Raw genomic sequence first — 24,928 nt, 5'->3', positions numbered from 1 at the left:
GGAAATTTAATTAATGATAATATGGCAATGTGAGGTTTAAATATGGCTTCGGATGACAGGATAACGTGACTACATAGAACTCTCTGACTAAATAGACTGATTTCACTCCCTTCTTTTTCTCCTTTAGGAAGGCACATCATCTGGAAACAAACGCTGGGTTTCACAATGGGCTAGTTTGGCTGCAAATCATACAAGACATGATCAAGAAGAAAGGATAATGGAATTGTCTGTCCCTGTTCCTTTAGAGAATGGTATTTTTCTCTCTCTCTCTTTCTTTTTTGTGAATCATACATCAGTTTTTTTTTTTAATTTTATTGTTATGTTAGTTACCATACAATACACCATTAGTTTTTGATGTGGTGATCCACGAGCCATTGTTTTCGTATAACACCCAGTGCTCCTTGCAGTACGTGCCCTCCTTAATACCCATCACCCGGCTAACCCATCCCCCCACCCCCCTCCTCTCTAAAACCCTGTTTGTTTCTCAGAGTCCATAGTCTCTCATGGTTCATCTCTCCCCCTTCATTTTTCCCTTCCTTCTCCTAATGTCCTCCATGTTATTCCTTATGTTCCACAAATAAGTGAAACCATATGATAATGGACTTTCTCTGCTTGACTCATTTCACTTAGCATAATCTCCTCCAGTCCCATCCATGTTGATGTGAAAGTTGGGTATTCATCCTTTCTGATGGCTGAGTAATATTCCATTGTATATATGGACCACATCTTCTTTATCCATTCATCTGTTGAAGGGCATCTCGGCTCTTTCCACAGTTTTTTTTTAAAAACAAACTAAATCTGTATAGTGAGAAGTAAATTAAATCTAAATAAACATAGTCACATATTCTCATGCTTATACTAGATATATATGATTTTATTTGCACTAATAATGCAGATATCATTAAAATATAACCTAACTGAAGATAGGAGATAATTTGTAGGGGAAACACATAACATATATACAAATTTATGTATATGACATATATATAAAAATGAAAATTTTAAAATAAGACTAACAATAGTTCCAAATTATAACATTCATTAATATCATTAATAAATATTTTAATGCTACTTTGTGCATTTAAAAAGCATTCAATACAATTCAATAAAAAAGAACTATTACACACTTAATTTACTTAATATCTTTTGCAAGTCTGTGTAGTGTGATTTTTTTTTTTAAGATTTTTTTTTTTTTTTTTTTTTTTTATTCATGAGAGACAGAGAGAGAGAGGCAGAGGGAGAAGCAGGCTCCCAAGGAGCAGGGAGCCCGAAGCGGGACTTGATCCCAGGACCCTGGGATCATGACCTGAGCCACCCAGGCGCCCTGTGTAGTGTGATTTTTATTGCCTTCTAATATTTCTGTGAACTGAAAAAGTTTCTTTAAAAAAAAAATGAAATTTTATGTCTCTAATGATTTTGATTATGTTCAGTTAATTACATTCTTAATGAGAAATAAAACCCTCAAGGAGAATTTGCATGTGGATTTTTATGTGTATTCTAAATTTTGTTATTGTTGAAAATGGAAATGGAAATTTATTTTGTCTCTGGCTTATGGCACCCCAAAAATATGGTTTAGGAATTTTGTAAACATTACTCAGCAAGCATTTGAGCAAGGTACATAGCAACATACTAGAAAAGCTATATCACTGATTTACTATAGAAATTAGAAGTAATCGATAGTATTACCAAAAATCTTTGGAAAAGACTGAATGATTTGCAGATTGATTTAACATAAACTGGTCACCAGTTGGAAAACAAAGAACCCAAATAGAGGGGTCAAAGAGGCTAGGTAAACTTAACAAGAATCCATTATGAAATTAGTCAGTTTAGTTGTAGAAAGCAAAATTCTACCTTGTTAAAAATATAACAAACCACGACCCTTCGTTACCTCGTTTCAACGTGTTTCATCATCTTCTAAATTATGAATCGACTTAAATCCTAAAATATTCTTGTTAAACATTCATTGCATGCATGTTAGGAGCAGGACAGTGTGAGAAATGCTAGAAAAATACAGAAAGATAAAATAGCGAGTAGTCGTGCTATGTAGTAGTGCTCCTGGTAGCACTACAGAGATGAGATACAATACCATGCCAGGACTAATCGCTAAAGTTGAATCAGGAAGTTTAGTAGCTCTTTTCCTGCATCGTAAACTTTATATTGCTGTGAAATTTAAATGTTCAACTTTCAGAATTATAAAGGGAGAAAAGACCCACAGAAACTATGTCTTGGTATCTTGCTCCACTTATCACCCAGAGATGAGAATGCTTTATATGTTAACTTTTTTTTCCCTAAATGGATGTGTCCCTTTTCTCAAAATGCACTCCATGTGTTGCAGTGAGGAAAATCCTCAGGTATTCTCAAATTCTCTCACATGGAAACATCAAAGTATATATTTTCTCATTGTCTTCTACTTAATTGTGAAAAGAGAAAGTGATCATGTGTTTCTATATGAGCCGTTAATATACCAAAAGACCATAATTTAAAAATCCCTCAGTTTGTAAAAGTATGGTAAGTCCTGTTCTCTTGTTTCACACTTAAAATTTTTTAAATTTCTTGGGGTGCCTGGGTGGCTCAGTCGGTTAAACGTCTGACTCTTGATTTTGACTCAGGTCATGATCTCAGGGTCCTGGGATGGAGCCCCACCTTGGACTCTGCGCTCACCGGGGAGGCTGCTTGTCCCTCTGCCCCTCCCCCCACTCATGCTCTCTTTTTGTCTCTCTCTCTCTCTAATAAATAAATAAAATCTTTAAAAATTTTCTTTAAGGGCGCCTGGGTGGCTCAGTTGGTTAAGTAACTGCCTTCGGCTCAGGTCATGATCCTGGAGTCCCAGGATCGAGTCCCACATCGGGCTCCCTGCTCAGCAGGGAGTCTGCTTCTCCCTCTGACCCTCTTCCCTCTCGTGCTCTCTGGCTCTCATTCTCTCTCTCAAATAAATAAATTTAAAAAATCTTAAAAATAAAAAAAATAAAAAAAAATAAAAATTTTCTTTAAGTTCTTTTCATCAGTGTTAAATTTTTTTTAGAAAGCCTTCTAAAGTTTTGCATTTTCTGTTTTACTTAGGAAATCCAAACTTGTCATTCTTTCAGATAGGTAACAATGCTCATTAAAAACTAGATGTATTATTCTTTTTTTTCTTTTTTTAAGTTCAGCATGGAGCTTGAACTCATGACCCTGAGATCAAGACCTGAGCTGAGATCAAAAGTCAGATGCTTAACCCACTGAGCAACCTAGGCGCCCCTAGAAATATTCTTCTGTACTATGTAATTGAAAGTGTTTATTAGGCATTCTCTGTGCAGTTCTGCAAAACATTTTCTTGAGCAAAATTTCATGGACCTTAGAGAAGCAAGAATGAACACAGTGACCTTCCCTGCCATAAAATACATTGAAAGAAAAAGCAATAGATGGAGGGTTAAGAACAGATGACCCTAATTTTCATCTCCTAAAACTGCCTTTCTTGATTCCCCCTATTAGTAATCTGCCTATTTGTACATCGTGGCGTTGTACTTGCTTTTGAAACTATTATGTCACAATACTGGTGTGTTATTCAAAGTTTTCTTATATACTAAGCCATTCCTTAACTTACATTGCAAAATCTAATATAATACGATATTCTTTTTGTTTGTACTTTTTTGGTCTCATACAGGTCTTTGTGGTTTTATTTTATAGATGCAGATATCAGTGAGTCTGGCATTTCAGTGAGAAGTACTGGGTCAGCAACTTCCTTGGCTAGTCAGGGAGAGAGAAGGCGACGCACCCTCCCCCAGCTTCCAAATGAAGAAAAGTCCCTTGAGAGCTCCAGAGCCAAGGGTATAACACAGAGGTCAGAGATCGGAGAAAAACAAGACACAGAACTTCAGGAAAAAGAAGCACCCGCACAGGTATACCAGAAAGATAAACAGGATGCCGACAGAGCCTTGAATAAGATGAGCAGGGCAGTGAACGGCGAGGCCGCGAAACCTGGCGGAGATAATAAAACCCTGCTTCACTTGGGCAGCTCTTCTGGAAAGGACAAAAGTGAAACTGAAAAGGAAGCTTCTTTGGTAAAGCAGACATTAGCTAAAATTCAGCAACAAGAACAAAAGGAGCAGGCACAGTGGACACCTACCAAGTTGTTAGGTTCTAAGAATGTTTCAGGTCAGATAGATAGGTGCTGGGAGGAATCTTTCAAACAAGAGTCACAGCCTCAAGAAAAAATTCCAGGCCACTCTACAAGCAAAGGAGAAAGGGTGACACAAAACGAGGGCAAGCGAAGAAAAGCTGAGGACGTTCTCAAAGGTCAGACTTCAAAGGGCAGCGATAAGAAGGAATCCTCCAAGTCCTTGGTTCGGCAAGGAAGCTTCACCATAGAAAAACCTAGCCCCAACATACCCATAGAACTTATTCCCCATATAAATAAGCAGACTTCGTCTACACCGCCTTCTCTGGCTTTGACAGCTGCCAGCAGAATACGAGAAAGAAGTGACTCTGTGGATACTGATTCTAGTATGGACACCACCCTTATTCTAAAGGACACAGAAGCGGTAATGGCTTTTCTAGAAGCCAAGCTGCGTGAAGATAATAAAACTGATGAAGGCCCAGATACTCCCAGTTATAATAGAGACAACTCTATCTCCCCAGAATCTGATGTGGACACAGCGAGTACAATCAGTCTGGTCACGGGAGAGACTGAAAGAAAGTCAACCCAAAAGCGAAAGAGTTTCACGAGTCTCTATAAAGATAGGTGTTCCACGAGTTCTCCTTCTAAAGATGTTACAAAATCATCATCTTCAGGTGCTAGGGAGAAAATTGAGAAGAAAACAAAAAGTCGTTCCTCAGATGTAGGCTCAAGAGCGGATGGTCGCAAATTTGTACAGTCCAGTGGAAGAATAAGACAACCTTCAGTGGATTTAACAGACGATGACCAGACCTCCAGTGTACCTCATTCTGCCATCTCTGACATTATGTCATCAGATCAGGAAACTTACTCTTGTAAATCTCATGCCAGGACTCCACTTACCTCAACTGATGAGCATGCACATTCCAAACTGGAAGGAAGTAAAGTAACTAAATCTAAGACTTCTCCCGTAGCACCTGGATTTTCCAGTAAATCAACGACTCTTCCCAGGCCACGGCCTACCAGGACTTCCCTCTTGCGCAGAGCACGACTTGGTGAAGTGTCCGACAGCGAACTGGCTGATGCTGACAAAGCATCCGTTGCTTCTGAAGTGTCCACAACCAGTTCCACGTCAAAGCCGCCCACAGGGAGGCGTAACATCTCTAGGATTGATTTACTGGCTCAGCCTCGTCGAACAAGGCTCGGCTCCTTGTCAGCTCGCAGTGACTCTGAGGCAACAATCTCTAGAAGTAGTGCCTCTTCGCGGACTGCAGAAGCCATCATTCGAAGTGGAGCCAGATTAGTACCTTCAGACAAATTTTCTCCTAGAATTAGAGCTAATAGTATCTCTCGACTGTCAGACTCCAAGGTCAAAAGTATGAGCTCAGCACATGGCTCTCCTTCAGGTAAATTGGGTCCAGACTTTTTACAATATTAGCATAATATTTCTTTCATGTTTTGGGACTCCTTTTTAAAAGAAATTAGATGTCTAGTGTGACTTCTAAAAATATTCGGCAGAAAGGTTATGCTATAAGAGGTTCAGCAGAAAGGTTATGCTATAAGAGGGTATTTTCTCCTATAAAAATTATTTTAGTTAGCTCATTAGTAAATGGAAAATTCAGAAGTTACACACACTTCCAATGAATGCTCTGGGGTAAAGTAGTGATTTCAAAATTAGAACCTATTTCAGAATGTTAGTGTCTGGATTCATGTGTTAAATTAGATGAATAATACCTGGATTAAATAATAGGAATTAACATTGTACTGCTAAAAGCATGTGTTTGATTTTTAAATATCCTCACATAATTCAAGGCCCTTAATCTGAAGAAGAGCAGGATACCCTTTATTATTCCTTGAGAGCTAAGTGAAATAATTGCTGTTTTACCCTTGCCTTTCCCATTTATGTAGAAATGTCTCATATGCTTTTTAAAGTTCAATCTGTTTACAGTTGGGGCAGGTGAAAACTAATTCTTAATATACTTCAGCGGAAGAAGTGGATTCGTGATAATCCCTAAGCACATATGGGTCTAACCGGCTACAGAAATGTAACTGGTCACGAGTGCATCTCATAAACGCTCTTCTGTCCCTTAACTCTAGTCATTAGCTGTCATTGAGTGTACTTCCAAAGGTTACTTACCCACTCCAGAATCTAACGGCTCCTGGGATACTCTGTGCTGGTGTACTTCATACTCACAGCTATAGCCAGGGAGAGTACGTGTGTGACCAGAGTCCTCACCCACATTTCTGTGTGTACCTGTGAGCGTCAACCCTTACTTCATAATCAGCCTCACTCCTGGGTGGGGCTGCAGAGGCCAGTGGGGGGAAACAGCTGCTCAGAGATTTAGCCTCTCTTACCAGCACGAGCATCTGAGCACGTGCGAAGGCTCGAGGGAAGAGTGAGGGACGGTTGGTACGCAATCTGGTGTTCCGAGTTCGATGTCTGCCACAGTGTAGCCATGGGCCCCAAGCCTAACGGTGCTCCTCGTGTTCTGTTTTCACTCTGTATTCCCCTTCTCTGCCCTCACTGCCACGCTCACATCTCCCTCTCTCCGGCTCAGGGGCTGTGGTGGTGACGGGCAGATCCATGGTGGGAGTGCATGTAGGCGGGACATAGGTGACCTAGAATCCTAACTCCGGAAGAAGAGCTGGCATTTTCCCTCATGCCGCCACCCTCCCTGCTTCTGCACTCGAAGCTTTCAGTGCTGGTTCATGCAGTTACCGCAAGCGTTTTAGAACTCACTGCTCTCTGTTGGTTGATGTTTACCCAGTGTTGGTTTTCTGTCCTTCTTATGGCTCTACCTCTTCAGTTCACATTTCCTTTGTGCTACATTCTCTGGTGTGTACTGTGATAGAGTTTCTTCTGCCACGTGGCGTGTTCGATCACCTCACCTCCGCTTCAGTACGCAGAAATGTTACAGTTTTCTCCTGTCTCACCGTAAGCTGTAACGCAAGCGTATGTCACCAAGTAGCATGGGACGGTTCCTTCTGTACCAGTCGTCTGGCCCGGAACACATGAGTGAGCTGGTCTTATTCCTCGGGGTTGAACACGAAGGGCTTCTGTGAGCAGCAAGCCAAATAGGACTACTTAAGCAAGTCTAAGAAACCGCTATGAGATGCTACGTTATGTCTTTAAAGATAAATTGTGTTTTCTGCTTTGAATACAGAACTTGATAAACATGCAGTTTTCTTTATCCAAAAAGTACCTTGAATTATTCTCCAGGGTAAATTGAGGCACGTGATATGGGCCTTCTTCATACTTACTCGCGGCATATTAAATAATTAGAACCATAGAATTGAAAAGCTGGAAGGGTCATTCTGTTTAGGTAACTCGGGCCAAGAGATTCAGTGACCCGCCCTGGTCACATAGCCGTGGCAGGGACAGGATGAGAAGCCCCAAGGCCTTTTCATTCCCAGCCTCTTGCTGCTTCTGCCATATCCGGTCTGGCTCTCGGAAACAGTCTGTATCTACTTGCTTGCAGGCTTCTAGAGGATGGCTGGAATTTACTGGATTCTCTCAGGAGTGTATACAAGGCCAAAATACAATATATTCGGTATATTGTCCACTATAATCTATGTAATTCTCATGTTTTACTAAATTCATGAAGCCATATCATGATCCAGGATTGTATGTTCAGATTCTCTCAAGATACCCGTTTATAGTATTCTATACCATCTAGAAGGATAATGGCTAGGATCTCGTAGTCAGTGGTAATGTACTAAAGTAGTTATATGGGTAGGTAATAAAAAAAAAAAAAGAAAAACAGACACCTTTTTGATCTAGTTGCTAATTGGGGTGTCTTTGATGCTGTGATATTTCTACTTAAGATAATTATAATACCTTGAATGGAAAAAGCAAATAAAAATTCTTAGATTTAGCTTTTGAATTATGATTTAAGGGGCGCCTGGGTGGCTTAGTCAGTTGAGCGTCTGCCTTCGGCTCAGGTCATGATCCTGGGCCCCGGGTCAGACTTCCTTCTCAGCGGGTAGTCTGCTTCTCCTTCTACCTCAGCCCCTTTCCCCTGTGCTCCCTCTCTCTCAAAATAAATAAATAAAATCTTAAAAAAATATATATGATTTAAAAGAATGTAAAACCATACTGGTCAGGGTTGCTGTACAAACGGTAAACTTTACAGGAGATCTCTGAACCTAGAGCCTGTGATATGTCCAGATTGGCATATGTGAAAATAATTCTGTAATGTTTCAAATTTCATAATTTAGGCCATGTCTAAAAAAAGCTTTTCAAAGAAATGTGTATGATAAAAATAGAAGAATGGAATCTCTGACTTAGAAGCATTAAAAGTTCTTTTATGCTTCTTTCATTCTGATGTAATATGCTTTTAGGAAGGTTTAGTCCCCACTCCACCCCCCCACTTTCCTTCAGTGATTCTTCAATATCAAGTTATGTTAAAATATCCAGATTTACTTTGATAAGATACATTTAAAACCAAGTGTGCTGAATTATCAAAATAAAGCAATTGGTTTTCATTATGTTTTAGATGCACATTTAAAAAAAAAAAAACGTTAACATCCTTAGAATTTTTTTTAGGCTGTTTGCTTTCTCCTTTTTATTCTAAACCTCAAATTTTATAGATGGTAGGAATTAGGTATTGGGCATGCATGGCTTCAGTTATTTCTTCCTCCAGGTCAAAGATCAATACAGAACATCGCCAGGGATCTTTTCCCCCAAATGATCTTATTGCTACCTGCTTATAGATACACATGTAAAATATGTTTGTTGTTTTGTTTCCCACCAAAATATTCTGATATAAAGTGTGAAATGTAGTGTTTGTTTCCTGAAATGTGTTTGTTACATCTATAGATGTGGATGTGTTTTAAGGCCAACAAAGTTTTGGTTAGCAGTAAAAGAAGCCAGAGCATTCACAAATAAATAATCCTAGTAACTCTTCCTTTTTCAATTCTTGACAGTATGTCTTCATAGTGAATAGTTTATTACTCCCATAAGAAGGAGTGTTGCATAATTTTATAACTAAAACAAGTTTTATAATTAATGTAACAAATAATTTTCAGGTTAGCTATAAAATTAATTAAGCTGATCTTAGAACTTTGATTTTACTATATCTGCTGTCTAGCACCTCACCAACCAAGAAAACCTCCCTAGGGATTGGGATTTCAAATACCTTTGACATAAATTTTCAATTTAATGATTTATCTGAAATGTCTTACTAGTACCAATAATATATCAAATAAGCCTAATGCTATAAAATTAAATTTAATTCTATGCAGGGTTTTACCTGAACAGAATAAAATTCAAGAGGAAGAAGTAAAATTTCTCTTCATGGTTAGAAATCACAAAAACCATCATTCCATGAGAAATTGAGGATGTCTTTTCAAAGAAGAGTTAGCCTAACTGGAATTGTAAAAATAAATTTTTTAAATAAGGATTTCCTACCATGTAATCATGAAGTCCTTGGAATAACAGCGAAAGAGCTTTGAACTCTGGGAGTCGGTAGACCTGGCTTAAACTTTGATTTAAGTAAGGCAACACCTTTCCAGGCCTCTTTTTTTCTCCATAAATTGAAGAACTTATGCTAATGTCTAAGGTCCTAATTCTCTAAAATTCTATGAAATAAGTAGGCAATAGGGAAAGTTGAAAACATTCTAACTTGAAGTTTATTCTGCAGTAACTAGCAGATTGTAGGGATATTTTTTCTTCAGATAAACTGTTGCTGCTATAGTTTAGAAGCAAAGATTAAGAAAGCAAAAGGTGCTGAAAGAAGGTGTTTGGGAAATCACAGGCCCTGGTCTCTCTCCACGGGCAGTGATCGTTCTGCTGGTGTCTGCTCTCATCTCGGCTGTTCTGCAGGCCAGGCGGTGTCTGGACGGGACGGAAGCTCTGCTTCCTAGCACACCCTGTGGGTGATTGGTGTGCCATTGTAAGGACAACCCTTACTTGAGAATTTCATCCCTCAGCTATACCCTACTTATTTTATCTCTCATTTTGCTCTCAATTTTAAGAGAACAAGCCTAAAAATGTTACTTTTCAGTTTCTAAGCTATGCTTTATTCTTATGGTTGCTTTTCTTTGTGAAGATATTATCAAGTTTCACCAATCTTACTGGCCTCTAGATAGACCTGTAAAAATAAATGGGAACTTTATGAATGTCATTTGAAAAAGGAGTTTTTCTCTTTTTTTCCCTCCAAAATGTAATTATTTTGTGATCTTGAGATTCACACTATTAAAAGTTGATTCTCATGTGGCTCTACTTACATATTGTCACCTAACACCTAGCACTGGCTTCTCAGTTTCTCCTCCTGCTTTCATGTGTTGTGCCACCATGAAATAAAGCAGCCATGCTTTCTGAGTTATGCCCAAGTGAACGAGCTTAGCTCCGTCATGCCTACCTATGTTTTCACATCTCCTGCAGTTTATTACAACTCTTTACTATTGGTTTTGTTTTCACCCCAAACAACTTTCAGTTGTTATAAGTATGGTTTCCATAGTTTCCAAATCAAAAAATCGGGAAATTTAATCTAACAAATCATCTTTTTCTTACTTGTGAACTTGTTTTCTATGAATAATATTCTAAGGTAGCAAAATGAATAAACATTTAATGTTTAATGAAATGCCTTTATTAAGAGGTATAAACATTGCAATATTTCTAATTTTTTTTCCTAAAGCCTTTTTGCTCTTATTCCTTTTCTGAAATTGTTTTCAAGTATTAGGGTCAGTTCAATTTGTAGGGTTTTTTAGATGTCTAAAATAGTAATTTTCCACTGTGGTAAAAGTATTTTTATATTAATGAATTATCTTATAATGGTAAAACCAGAAAATATATTGACTACCGCCTTCAAAAGACACTATGAGTAATTACCTGCAGTTCTGTGTATGTGTTTGCATACACTTCTTCAGAAAGCCATGAAGTTTCTTCTATCTTCTTATATGCATAAATCTTGTTCCAAGCTCCACGAGCTTCAAATGGGAGTGTGAATCAGGACAAATGGGTAGGCTCTGATACAGGGCATATTCCCAATTATAGATTTCTCTGCTTCTTAAAACAATTCTGGTGGCAATGATCATCAGTTTATCTGACAGCCACCTGAGCCTTACCAGAGTCCCAGAGGCAAAAATGTGATTTGGGGAGGAAAAGATAGGAGAAGTATAAAATTCCAGTGAAGTAGGATGAAGGAATTTTAGACTCTACCAACCTGTGCAGCCTAGGGTCAGTTCCTGTTTTAAAAGAAGTGGCGAGAGAGGGAGAGAGGGAGAAAGGGAAAGAAAAAGAAAACTTCTCTAATATTAATAGCAGTTGGAACTACTAGCGGGTACAAAGTTTTTGTCACTTTAGCCACCAAAAACATCTCATGTTTTTCAGTAGGTTTTTCCTAACCTGAGAAAAGCAAATGGTCAGTATCTAGGAATTCATTCATTTATTCAAAAGTAGTTATTAAACATTTGCTAGCCAGACAGTCTGCCAAGTGCTAGGTGTGCTGGAGTAGATTAAACAGGCATGGCTCCGGCCCTTGTGAAGTTTACCATGAATCAGCCATCATTGCCCTGTTTTTGACCTCTATCCTGTGCCTCACAAATTATTTGTATGTTTGGTTCTCCCATTAACAGTAGTAGTGAAATTAATTTGTCTTCTGATTTTTCAGATGTGTCAGCAATGCCATCTCTTAAGTGTCTTTACTAACCTTAAATAAGAAAGTGATTGCCACTTTCTTTAATGTGACTATTGACAGTACCTCCTGTGCTTTCAGTGTCAGTGGTTGGGAGAATAGCTCTACAGAGCTTTGCTCCTTTGTAGGTCTTATGTCATTGTCTATTTTCACCATATGCTTTCGGTGTCAAAGTGGCAGAGAGTTGTACTGAAGATGCTTTGTTGTGTTTTTACCATGTAAAAAGATTTTTTCCAATCATAGCATAACAGGATGTTGAATGACAGAGGTAATGTTTTTTTTCTGCCATAAAAGCATAATTTCCACAGCAGGAATTATGCACATTTGTATGTTGGGAAAAGAGGTTTTTACCATCTCCATGTTGAAAGTCTATGTGGCATGAGGAAATCTTTTCCCTTTTTTTTATTTTTGTTGTTGTTGATGTTACTGTCTTTTAAAAAAAATCCATATCTTCACTCAAATGAGAAATATTTGCAACTAAAAAGTACTCAAGTTAAACATTTATGAATAGAGCTTGCTTAGTTGTTTATCATTAGTGAATTTGTCATCTGAGTGTTTTATTCACCATACTACAGAAAACATGTTCTTTCAGTTGTTTTTGATTACTCATTGTTTTTAATTCACCAAAATGTATTGTTTCTATCTTTAAGAAGTGGTAGACTTATGATTTTTGTGAGGTATGTGTATGTCAGTTATTGAAAATTGTGCTGTGTGTGTCTCATGGTGTTTTTGAAATCATGATTTTTTTCTCCTTTAAAAGGTAACATAATAATTCTTTTTTTAATAATTAAACTAATTTAGTAAATTCAAGATGGAGGCGCTTTCCTACTGATTATGCTTCCACCTCAGAAGATGAATTTGGATCAAACCGTAATTCCCCTAAACATACTCGTCTACGTACTTCTCCAGCCCTGAAAACTACTCGGTTGCAGAGCTCTGGGTCAACAATGCCTACTAGTTCTTCGTTCAAGCACCGGATCAAAGAACAGGAAGACTACATCCGAGATTGGACTGCTCATCGAGAAGAGATAGCCAGGTTGGTTTTTAATGGATCATCTTTAAGAGTTGAAATTTTTTGTCAGTGTTTCAACTTGATAACATATTTTAGCTTTTGTGGGATTTGTACAAATAGTCCAAGAAATGAAATCTGCAGGTAGCTATGAACTTAGTCTTCCTCCAAAGTATTGCTCGCCATTCAATTTCTCTCGGTTCATGTTTTTAATGCCAATGCTACTAACATTGTAGAACGAATTTATTTTGGTTGCAGCCCCCCTTTCTTGTTTCTAGATACCATTTTTGAAAGGTAGTGTCAGCTACCTTAATTCTTACATAATTAAGAATTGTGCAGCTGAATTTTTGATTACTTCCCTTTTATCTTCCAAAGAGGTAATATATTGCTCATGTTCTCTGGGGAGAATTAGAGGAGGTGGATTTTTACTCACACTTGTATGAGTTCATTAGGCACAATTTAATTCAATCCTTTATTAATTAATTTGAATATTAAATACATTTGTTTAGTGTAACCTTTAGGTTATGTAATAAAAATTCATGCTGCAGATGTGATTTTTAATTAGTACCTTGTCATGGCTGAACATTGAAGAGAGGCTACACTCAAACAGATGCTCTTGTAGTTAAAATATGTTTTTTTAAGTTTGTAAGATATTAAATTTTACTGTGATGTTTTATACCATAAGTTACCTAAACATTTTCACCGTTTACATGCTATAGTTATTTCTGCCTTCAGTTTAAGACCCTGATCTTCAAGTTTTACATTTGGCAACATTATTGAAGAACATAATATAGAATAGTCCATAGGTGCTTTAAAAAAATAAATTCTTACCATAATTTAATGGTATTTATCTTTTTTTTTTCTTTGTTGACTTCTGTGAATTACGTTTTTTCCTGGCTCATTTCTTTAATGTTTATGTTTTTTGGTCTTTAATGACCATTTACTTGTAATTGCTTATAATTCTTTGACAACATGCCCTTTTATTCTCATTGTGCTGTTTAAACATTTTATTTTGCCATACAGATAGCTTTCTGTGAGACTAATTATTGAGGTATTGCAAGCCAGTTAGGGGACAGGCCTGTATGTCCTTCAGGATCCGTGAATTATTATGAGCCTGCAGGATGCCTGCGGTGAATTTCAACCCATTTGTTATTCTTGTGGGCATGGCTGGCGACAGCTCTCTTCCTCCCATCCTTTCCCCTTCCTGTGGAGGAGAGATCTCACTGCACCTGCTCAGGAGGTACCTGAGGGAGCTAGAGGGTGTGTCTGCTTCCCCTTCGAGGGCCCACCCCCTTGAAGCCCTGGGCCCCAGACCAAAACACCTGGACCCACTTCCCTGCCCCCATGCAGAAAAGAGATACTGCAGAGGGGACAGTGCCCAGGAACTCGAGGTGACCTTTTCACTTGCTTCCATCTTGTTACCACATGCATTCTATCACCACTGTCTCTGTACCTCGTTATCTGTAGCAGGACTGCTAAATGGCCAGGCCATTTAATCTCTAATGGCTTTATGCCTTTTCCCCTCTAGTTTGTTAGCAGCACTACACTTATACAACTTGCCTTTGGGATTTTAATTTTTTAAGGTGTATTTTTCAGCCATATATCTGAAAGCAAGGAAAACAGATGGATTGCAAAGCTCCAAATAAAATGTTTGTATCATTTTAGAATTTCCTCCTCTAGCAGATTTGATGGGGGTGGAGACTAAGAATAAGAACAAGGATTATAAGCTTGCAGTTAAAAAAAAAAAGTATACAGATACAAGATTATGAAATATTCCAGTGAGCGTAACCTAGAAGCATCATTATGGAATTAGTAAGCTTAGATTTAAGAGCTGTATGAAGAGGTCCATACTATTTATTGAATTATATAAATCTGTCATTTCTACTTGAAGATACTCATTACTTTGGTTTTCTTCATAATTTTGCTCTTTAGAATTCCTAATGCTGGTTTTTAGTAGGTGCTGAGACTTTTAAGCAGTGTGGATTTAAACCAATTTAATGGTCTGTATTATTGAGCCAACTTTAAGATAGAAATTGTCACATAAAGAAACAACTGGCATGTACAAGATAAACTTGCAAATTAAAAGAAGGCTTTGGGGTGCTTACTACTGAACAGTTTACAGCGTGTGTACATTAGTTATTCGTGTTAGTATAGTTTTTACTGTATAACCTGTTGAGATTGCTATTGTCTCTTTATTTAACTTGTTTTTTTCTAATTAGCTCACACTGCTGTCTACAAATATCAGAAGCTTCACTGTACAAGGGTCTGCATTAAAAAAACTTGAAACCAAAAGTGGATTTTTGGATAAACTCATGCTTATCTATTTTTTGTCTCTTTTAAATTTGGTTATTCTGTTCTTCATCCTAGTTCATTTATTTCAGAAATGCAAGAGTTGAGCATAGTATGTAAGAGAACACTTTAAACTCTTTCCAGAAGAATTATATCAACAGTTAACAAGTTTTTAAAAATTACATGTGGAATGATAATGTGAGATGTAGCATGACATAATAAAAAGATCTAGTTAACGCCACTTATTGGTGACTTTAACCAAAAAACGCTCATATAACCTCTCCTAAGCCTTATTTTCCTCATCTGTAAAACAAGATGTAAAACAAGATGGTGAATACCTCTCCTACAGGGTGGCTGTGAGAATGAAGTGAGTTGACGAGTATAAAGCTTCTTTCTAGGGGTGCTCATTATCATGTAGTGTTTTTGACTCTATTGTAATATACATTACATAATCATATATAATATAATGTGCTCCTTATATTAATTCTAAGCTTATAAGAGATCAGAACATATTTATTGGTGTTCTTCCTACCTTTTTGTATTGGTAAATAAAGGAATTGACCACAGATTGTGTCTATTAGGCCATAAGCTTCCATTTAGCTTCTTTTTAAATCTGTAGTTAAATTGTTGATGCAACGACTGAATTCCTTGAAAGTCTTTCAAGCTTACATTTTGCCCAAGTTAAAAAAAATGTTACTTTGTACCTGCTTTCGATTTTAAAGTTGCAGAAGCTTTCACGTGTTGTTTTAAGAATGTTCTGCCATTCCAAAACCTTCCCTGTGGAAGTAGCCAAATTGAGTTCAGTAGATGCATAACTTGGAAAACTTTCATATCTCATTGAATTGAGATCTCTCTTGAGAAAAGCAGGAATATCAGTGGTAGATTATTAAGTTTCTCCTCTTAAAAATAACAGTAAAGGAAAAAAATTCAATTTTTTCTTTTGCTTATCACTGATAATATTTATTTAGTTCTTCAGTCCGTGTGGCTTGATAGCACAAATAAATGGCTCTTTGGAAATGAGTTCTGCACCTGGGATCTGGCCCTGCCTTAGCTATTTGTAAGTTGTGTTGTCATGATCAAGCCCCTCACTTTCTCTGAGAATGTGTCCTGATTCACATTCAGTTAGAGAAGTCCTACCTCACAAGAACTTTGTGACTCTCAGATGACCCAGTGTTACTGTGACGTGCCGTGCGTAGCGTGACGGGCTGAGTCGGAGTTACTGACCTCTTCGGCCATCTGGGGAAGCTTATGGAGCTCCTCTCAGGATAGCGCTCCTGAATGCATCAACATAAAATTCTTAGTTGTGTTTCAATATGACTGCCTTTGTTTGTAATGTTATCAAAATATTTTTAAAGTGACAGAGCAATATATGGTTCTTTGTTAACATACTAACTGGAACATTATTGCTGTGGGTTTCATGACTGCCGTGGGTTTAATTTTGAAGTAGTAATGACTGATTGTTTTGAGATACCTATAGCAACTATAATGTGATTTCTCTTGGTGGAAATACCACAAAAAATACCACTATTGTTTGTTACTTGTATTTATAACTGAAAGAAATGCTAAGCTTCATTTGAAGGTTAGTGAAAATGAAGTTGTAATTGCTTTCTTATCCAGGGTCAGCGACTTCTTGGGTTCTCTTTACGCTTGCCTTCTATTAAAGCTGGTCATTAACACTAATGGGTGTATTTTAAAAGACATATCACTACTTCTGGGTGTTTAACATATTTTTCAAAGTGACAGTTTATGTGAATTTAGTTTTATTAACTTTTAGAATTAAAGTGTAGGACTTTTAGTATCCAAATAGTTAAAAGGATTTCCCAAAAATCTTAAGTTTTTGGTACAAATCTTTACTTGGATACACAACTTACGTAACTGATTCTGTCACAAATGATTGTTTGTGGAGCTGTTATTTAAAAGGGATTAAACCTCCTTTCTACAATTACTACCAGGATCAGCCAGGATCTTGCTCTCATTGCTCGGGAGATCAACGATGTAGCGGGAGAGATAGACTCAGTGACTTCGTCAGGCACTGCCCCTAGTACCACAGTAAGCACTGCCGCCACCACCCCTGGCTCTGCCATAGACACTAGAGAAGAGGTAGGAGATCTTCATGGAGAAATGCATAAGGTTCTTTCTTTTCTTTATTTCTTTTGCTTTTAGCTTTTTGCTTAGTTTATTTTAGTTACATCCACCCTTCCTGTTTGCATGAAGCTCTGCATTTTCCAACTTTGGTTTAAAAAAATTTTTTTTTGTTTTTGTAACAAAACCAGCAAGGGCTAACATTTGGTCTACTATTAACAGGAAGCTGTAAAATTATTTAAAACAAGCACTTTTGTCAGCCAATTATTGGCGTATGGTTTCACTTTAAAGTGTGACTATAAATGGCATCCAAAAAGCAAACTAAAACTTGATAAATGATTGTATAGTGTTTCTGTAAAGTTTGGCTATGAAAATACTTCAATTAAAAAAGGTATCTTTATGCCCAGTTAGCCAGTAGATATCTCTACTAGCAAATGCAGAGAAAATTACACAGTTTTCACTACTTTAAATAATTCTGTTGAAAAATACACATATAGACTCAAGGATACTTGAAAGTTGAAATATAGGTATTTATACACACAGACAAAAATACATGTATATTCAGTTTTGAAACATTCTTGTAAATTCTGGAATGGAAGGTAGCATGTGTGGACTACTGCCCTTCCCAAACCAGGGCCTCCTGCCCTCCAGCTCCAGGGGCCAGTATCTGCATAACCTTGCTCCAGAAGGTGCCTTTAACGGATAATATAAAATGAATGGTACTCTGCCACGTTGGCTCTCTTGATCTGGTGCAAGCAAAAGATTGGCATTTGAGAGAATGAATTAAAAGTTTTGTTAGGACAAAGCCACATTCTTTTGTTTAATTATCTGGCTGTTTTGTGCCACAGTATCAGAAATGAGTAGTTAGACACTATATGACTGCAAAGCCTAAAATATTTATTATCTAGCCTTTTACAGAAAAAAAAATGCCAGCCTCTAATGAGCTTCCTTAATTTTATGAAATAACGTCCTCAATAGTAGCCCAAAATGGCTAGCCTTTTTGACAAATTTGATTCTGATAAACTATGTTAATAATATTTTCTTCCTTTGCTTTTTGTTACATTTCCTTTTATAATCTAGTTCTTTAATGGTCATTTTTTTTTCCCTTCATGTATTGTCTGATTTGGTAAATGAGCTTTCATGAATCTGTGTAGAGTTTTGTTACCACATTGATCAATTGTAAATGTATATAAAATCATCCTCATTGGTGAAAAACAAAAGGATCTTCTTGGTGGCAAGACATACACAATTCTTCTGGTACATTTAAAATTATAAGCTATTACTTTCTCAGCTATCTAACTAAATTTTACCTAACATGATTATACATTCACTCAGACCCAGTAAAATTATTCAGACATTTCATTGAATAGACTTTCATTTTTTCCTTTTTATCTCTGAATATTGTACTAAAGTTTATTCCTTCTTCAGTAAACCTGAGTTACTTTGTATTGTATTTGTATAATTTGCACTGTAGATGGCAGTATGTCATTTTTACTAGAATATGTCATTTCTGTAGCATTGTTCAAAGTTTACCTAAGACCAAAATACTTATTCTGTGGATTTAAATTTTTTTTCCTTTTGTAAACTTAATTGGAATTTACAATTTATGTATCTGTGAAGAAATTTGGCACCTGGATTTGGGGAGGAAAAAAACAAGATAGGAAACTAAAAGGAAAAGAAACATTATTTTACATTGGTAAGGCAATGTGAATAAAATAAACTTGTCCATCTACATGGCTCAGCTTTTTCTGCTTACCATCTGTTTTCCATCTGGGGAAAATCTTATCCATTGAAGAATTGAATTTAGCATAGTTCTGTATTTTGGATTTTAAAAAATAAAATCTATGTAGATGTACATCTATTTTATTAAAACAGGTACCTTTAAAGTACTTATAAAAAGAAAGAGTAATTGGTTTATTGAAGATATCATGCTTCTGTTACTACCTGATAATGGAATAACTTCTGTCTAAAAAAGAAAATTATGTTGCCAGTATCGGTACTTTTCCAAATTATTCTCATAAGGATCTGCTTTTGTCCTATTAGTTGGTTGATCGTGTTTTTGATGAAAGCCTCAACTTCCGAAAGATCCCTCCATTAGTTCATTCTAAAACACCAGAAGGAAACAACTGTCGGTCTGGTGATCCAAGACCTCAGCCAACAGAGCCCCCTGATCATTTAACAATTACAAGGCGGAGAACCTGGAGTAGGGATGAAGTAAGTAACCATAAACTTTAACAAATGTCAGAGGAGGCATGTCCTGTTGTGGGAAAAGGAGGAACTGTTTGATAAATGGGGCTGGGGGAAAAAAGCACTTATCCTTATGAGTAGAATGAAATTTCATCCTGACATCACATCATGTACAAATAATTAACTACAAATGAATTACGTTTCTAAAGGGCACAAAAGCAGAATTTTAAAACTTTTAGTAAAAAATACAGGTCTTTCACATTATAGTCAGGGGTGATTTCTTAAAAGACACAAAAAGCTGTGACTTTAAAAGATTGATAAATTAAGAGTGCATTAAAGGACTTTTGTGAAACATACAGTCAACAAAGGATTAGTATACAGAATACATAAAGAAGTCCTACCAATCAACTTAAAAAGGCAAAAACAGCCCAACAGAAAAATCTCCAAAAGACATGAACAGCATTTCACTGAAGAGAAATTACCTCAGATCTTCAAAATACAGAGATGTTCAACTTCCTGAGTATTCAGAGAAATACATTTGAAGACTACAGTGTGATTCTTGTTCAATTGAGAACAAATTAAAAGTCTTTTAAAATATTAAGTGTTTGAGAATGTAGATACATAGACTCTTCATGTGTGGCAGTGGAGGTTAAATTTGCTGCAGTCACTTTGGAAAAACGGTTGACATTATTTCCTAAAGTTGAACATAAACATATCCCATGATCATACCACATGGTTTTACTGCTAGTACATACTCAGGAGACACCCATTCCTATTTGACAGAAGTAGTCATGCGAACGAATATTACAGCACCGCTGTGGACAATAACAAAAACTTGGAAACAATCTAACAGGTTTTATCAGCAGAAAAGTGAACATATAAACTGGTATGTTTACAAATTGAATAATTACAGAGTAATCAAAACAAATGAACTACAGCAATATGCCACAATAGGGATGAATTTTAGCCATATAACATTAAATGAGAAAAGTAATTCTCAAAAGAGTATATATAATGTGATTCTTTGTCATACATTTTTTAAAAATGAAAATATATACTTAGGACAGAAATAGATGTACCAAAATGATATGGAGAGGAAGGCAAGGGAATGATAAATGGGCTTCAGGATACTGTTTAATCTGGGTGGAGGGTGGCAGGGAGATAGAATGGAGGAAACCATATGACTAGTGGTAGATTACATCAGTCAGCTATTTCTGCATAACAAACCACAAAAATCTCAGTGGCGTAGAGTGGTAAGCGTGTATTTATTACACACCTGTGAGTTAACTGGTCCAGCCCAGCTGGACAATTAAAAGTTGTAGGTCGGATCCAGCTCTGTCCATGTGTCTCTCATATTGCTTGGACAAGTTGGCTAGCCAAGGCTGCTGCTTGTCATGGCTATATCAGAAGCACAAGAGAGCAAGCCCCACCATGCAGGCATATTTCATCTTCATATCGTGTCTGCTAATATCCCATTGGTGAAACCAAGTCACATAGTGGAGGTCAAAGGCAAGTATCCTCTTTCTTTGGGAGGGAATGCGTATTTTTGGCCATCTATTCTGTTCCATGGTTATTGCTGCATTCTAGCTTTTGTTTTGGCTGTTAGATTATCATAAGTTTATAATTTATAATTTATCATTATTAAAGAGAAAGAAAAAGTGGTCCAAATTGGACTAGTGATTTATATCACGAATTAAGAATTATGATTAATTGTGTACCTGTGAACCAGTGCAGATAAAAATTGTTAAACTCTCTTAAAAATAAATGTGACCCAAAGATACAAATGTAGGGATCCGAAGGGGTACATGCACCCCAATGTTTATAGCAGCAATGTCCACAATAGCCAAACTGTGGAAAGAGCCAAGATGTCCATCGACAGATGAATGGATAAAGAAGATGTGGTATATATACACAATGGAATATTATGCAGCCATAAAAAGGAATGGGATCTTGCCATTTGCAACGACGTGGATAGAACTGGAGGATGTTACGCTGAGTGAAATAAGTCAATCAGAGAAAGACATGTATCATATGACCTCACTGATATGAGGAATTCTTAATCTCAGGAAACAAACAGGGTTGCTGGAGTGGTGGGGGGTGGGAGGGATGGGGTGGCTGGGTGATAGACATTGGGGACGGTATGTGCTATGGTGAGTGCTGTGAATTGTGCAAGACTGTTGAAGCACAGATCTGTACTTCTGAAACAAATAATGCAACATATGTTAAAAAAGAAAAAGAAGAAGATAGGAGGGGAAGACTGAAGGGGGGAGTAAGTCGGAGGGGGAGACGAACCATGAGAGACAATGGACTCTGAAAAAGAAACTGAGGGTTCTAGAGGGGAGGAGGGTGGGGGAATGGGTTAGCCTGGTGATGGGTATTAAAGAGGGCACATTCTGCGTGGAGCACTGGGTGTTATGCACAAACAATGAATCATGGAACACTACATCAAGAACTAATGATGTAATGTATGGTGATTAACATAACAATAAAAAATTTAAAAAAATAAAAGTGGCCATGACAAGTCAGGTATAGAGAGGCTTATTGAAAAGGTTTATGATAATGGAAATTAGATGAAATGAGTGTGGGAAAAATTCAGGGATATAGAGGAGTTTATTCACCAAAGAATGGTTATTTCAAATAGCACCGTGGAAAGAGCTAATTGAGGAATGCCACGCGGCAGTGGTACAGGTAAAGGCTTAGGGCATGGGTAGAAGGAGAATATAGAAAGTAGCAGTGGACAGGAAGGGTGTGATCATAGGTTGGCATCCTGTGAATTCCTGGATTTAAGGAACAGGAGCTAAAAGTTAGTATGTAAGAATGTGTATCTTTGCAGTAATACGGAGTAGAAAAAGATGTCCAAAGGGAGAGCATGTAGCCAGCTCCATAGTTGCCACTGCAATATCCTGGATGGTTTTAAAACACACTCTTGTCCTGGCCTAAGTAATTGATGTTCTCCCCTCTTGCTTTGGCTTGTTTCCTCAAGGCCCACAAAATACCATTATGTTTATTTAGCCTTTCGTTGCCTGTTTGTTGCTGATCACATCCTAAGTAACTTTTTATCCCACACTAACTTCAAACCCTTGTCATTCTTAGGTTCTCGTTTTCCATGGTGCCTTCCATATTTATGCCACCGTTCACTGAACTCCCTTTCATTAGAATTTGTGTGGCACTGAAACAAAATTTAGCACTTACTAATGTTCTTTTTCCTATATACTTTTAACTCCTGCACTGGTCTTGAACGCTTCTTAACCTCCAAGGCCGTATCTTATTTTCTGGATGGTCTTGCAGAGTCTAGATACAGTTCTGAAATACAAGGAGGTGATTTGGGAGCTCACATCCAGCCCCAGGTTCAGTCCCTTTTCTAGCTTCTGCAGACCAAATCCAGCCTGCCACTTGTTTTTGTAAATAAAGCTTTATCTCAGCACAGCCAAGCCCACTTGTTTGCGTGTTATCCATAGCTGCTTTCACAAGAATGAGGTTAGTAGTTGTGACACCAGATAGCCTAAAGTCTTCACTCTCTGGCCCTTTACGGAAGAAGTTTGCCAACCCTAGTTTTGCCCATAAATTTCAACTAGGGTGGTACGAATGTCCATCATAAAAATTCATTTTTGGAGTAAATTTTTAAAAAGTATCTCTCCCACTAGTCTCTGCCCCAAAAAGTAAGGATTGTAATCTTCTTGATCTCTATGTTCATATTATTTGGTGAAAGATTAGATAATAAACTTAGTGTTCGAAATTATTCGTATTTTCCTTTTTTTTGGTCATTTGAGTTGGAGGCATGAGAGATGGGATCATGATAGTAATTGAACATAGGATAATATGGGTTGTTTTTTAAAAGTGATATGACCAAAATAGTATGGAAACTGGACACGTTAAAGAAAAGGAACCCCTTTATTGATATTTATTTCTCTTTCTCAGTTTAGTTATACATAACTCTAATGACATTCCTCATTGATTTTTTTAATTAAAATTAGCATAAATACTAAATGCCCCTAACCATAGTGAGCTGTGACTAGTGTTCTTGGTGGTTATACCATACAGTGATAATATTTTAATTTAGTTTCTTTGTATGTTTCAGGTCATGGGAGATAATCTGCTGCTATCGTCCGTCTTTCAGTTTTCCAAGAAGATAAGACAGTCTATAGATAAAACAGCTGGAAAGATCAGGTACTGTTCAGTTACTCAAACCTGCTGCCCCCGTCACGTTCCATCTCTTCTTTAGATTTAAGTAATTGCCAGAAGCTAGGCCACGTGAAGGGGGCAAAAAGGGAAACAAAAGACTCAATAGTCAGCCCTTTATAATGGAGAGTTAACAGCTACAATTACTTAATTTTATTAATAACCAGATACAGTTTACTCCTTCACAAAATAACAGTAAGTATTTTAAATTAACAGACCTTTGGGGTTTCTTTTATAAGGCCTGAAACTTGAGGCTAGTTTCCTCTTCTTCATCAGTAAAGAGGACAGTGTGCATAATCCCGTATGACTCAGAATACCTGCATACTTGCCTGCCTTGTGCGCTCAGTCATGAGGGCCTCAGAACTGTGCTGGACAAATAATACACAGTCAAAAATCGTTCCATCTGATTAAATTTGGAGACTTCATTCCCATATAAGGTGCTTTTAATCAGTGTTTATTTCATTTATTTATTCCTTTGGTTAATAATCCTTCCAGTATGTCCTAGTTTTAGAATATAATGTTAGTGGAATTAAATTCAAAATAACAATTTCATCACCTTCAACTGCATTGCGTACTTGAGCCAAACTTGAGGCATGCCTGACTCCTGGCATTAGTAAGTAAGCATGTGATTAGACCCTACAAATTTCACTGGATGGACTTGATCTGTCTGGCTGCCTGCTGTATTGGCAGCTCCTAGGAGGATGGGTTGTCATGGCGAAGGGGAGCTTGGTGACCGTGGTAGAAGATGATGGGATCAGCAGCCTCGGAAGTGACATAGTTGCTGGGGAACGCATAGACAGACCTCACCTAAGATGATATTAGAGTGCTGATTGTTTAATCACTGCATATGATGAAGATAAAAACAGTAGGCTCACTTATAAGCCCAGTCAGAAATTATAGAATATGTTATTCATAAATAGCATGCAACTAATTTAATTTCCTTAAAACCAAATGCAAACCTTAAAATGTACACATTAATTTAGAAAGGATCCAGTGAAATTGCATTGTTATGCTTTTTATCCTGTGTAACTAGTGATTTTAATAATAAAAAGGAAAGAGGGGTGATTGGGCTTGGTTGGAATAGAAGTTGTGAATAATAAAATCAGATAATTAAAGCAAAATAATGAAGACAAATCACATGGAGATAGCAGAAACCGCTAACTTCATCCAGGTGGATGTACTCAAATACATGAGCTAAAATATAAATTCCATGAGAGCAGTGTCTTTAATGATAAAGTACCTAGAATATACTATGTAACTATTGGTTAATGAGTGAATATTAAATTATTTTGTAGGAAGTTAAGTTTACTTAAAACTCATAGGGACGTGTGAAAATTGATAAGGGTAAATTGAAAAAACTGGATGTCAACATAATGGTAGTCATTAAAATAACTGTTTAAATTAATTGTATGTACAAGGTACTCCTTAAGAAAAGGCAAACATGCAGTCACT

At 37.1% G+C, this 24,928-nt stretch overlaps 1 protein-coding gene across 11 annotated transcripts in view; it reads left to right on the top strand.

Annotated features, from left to right (window-relative positions):
• The window catches only part of CEP170 (centrosomal protein 170), a 137,315-nt gene that overhangs the window by 103,323 nt on the left and 9,064 nt on the right, over positions 1 to 24,928 (top strand). For 5 of the 11 annotated variants that reach the window (XM_027610398.2, XM_027610393.1, XM_027610394.2 and 2 more), the window contains 6 exons: positions 128 to 251; positions 3,667 to 5,499; positions 12,532 to 12,766; positions 16,981 to 17,158; positions 19,154 to 19,324; positions 23,376 to 23,464. In XM_027610398.2, the coding sequence (XP_027466199.1) occupies positions 128 to 251; positions 3,667 to 5,499; positions 12,532 to 12,766; positions 16,981 to 17,158; positions 19,154 to 19,324; positions 23,376 to 23,464 (2,630 nt within the window). Of the gene's footprint in view, positions 1 to 127; positions 252 to 3,666; positions 5,500 to 12,531; positions 12,767 to 16,980; positions 17,159 to 19,153; positions 19,325 to 23,375; positions 23,465 to 24,928 lie in introns of those variants that run through there. The other 6 variants (XM_027610397.2, XM_027610392.2, XM_027610396.1 and 3 more) reach the window with 4 other exon arrangements.

This window comes from Zalophus californianus, chromosome 10 (genome assembly GCF_009762305.2).
Source record: "Zalophus californianus isolate mZalCal1 chromosome 10, mZalCal1.pri.v2, whole genome shotgun sequence".
NCBI lineage: Eukaryota > Metazoa > Chordata > Mammalia > Carnivora > Otariidae > Zalophus > Zalophus californianus.
Note: the sequence above shows the minus strand (reverse complement) of the source record. Positions and strands in the feature narration are given on the sequence as shown.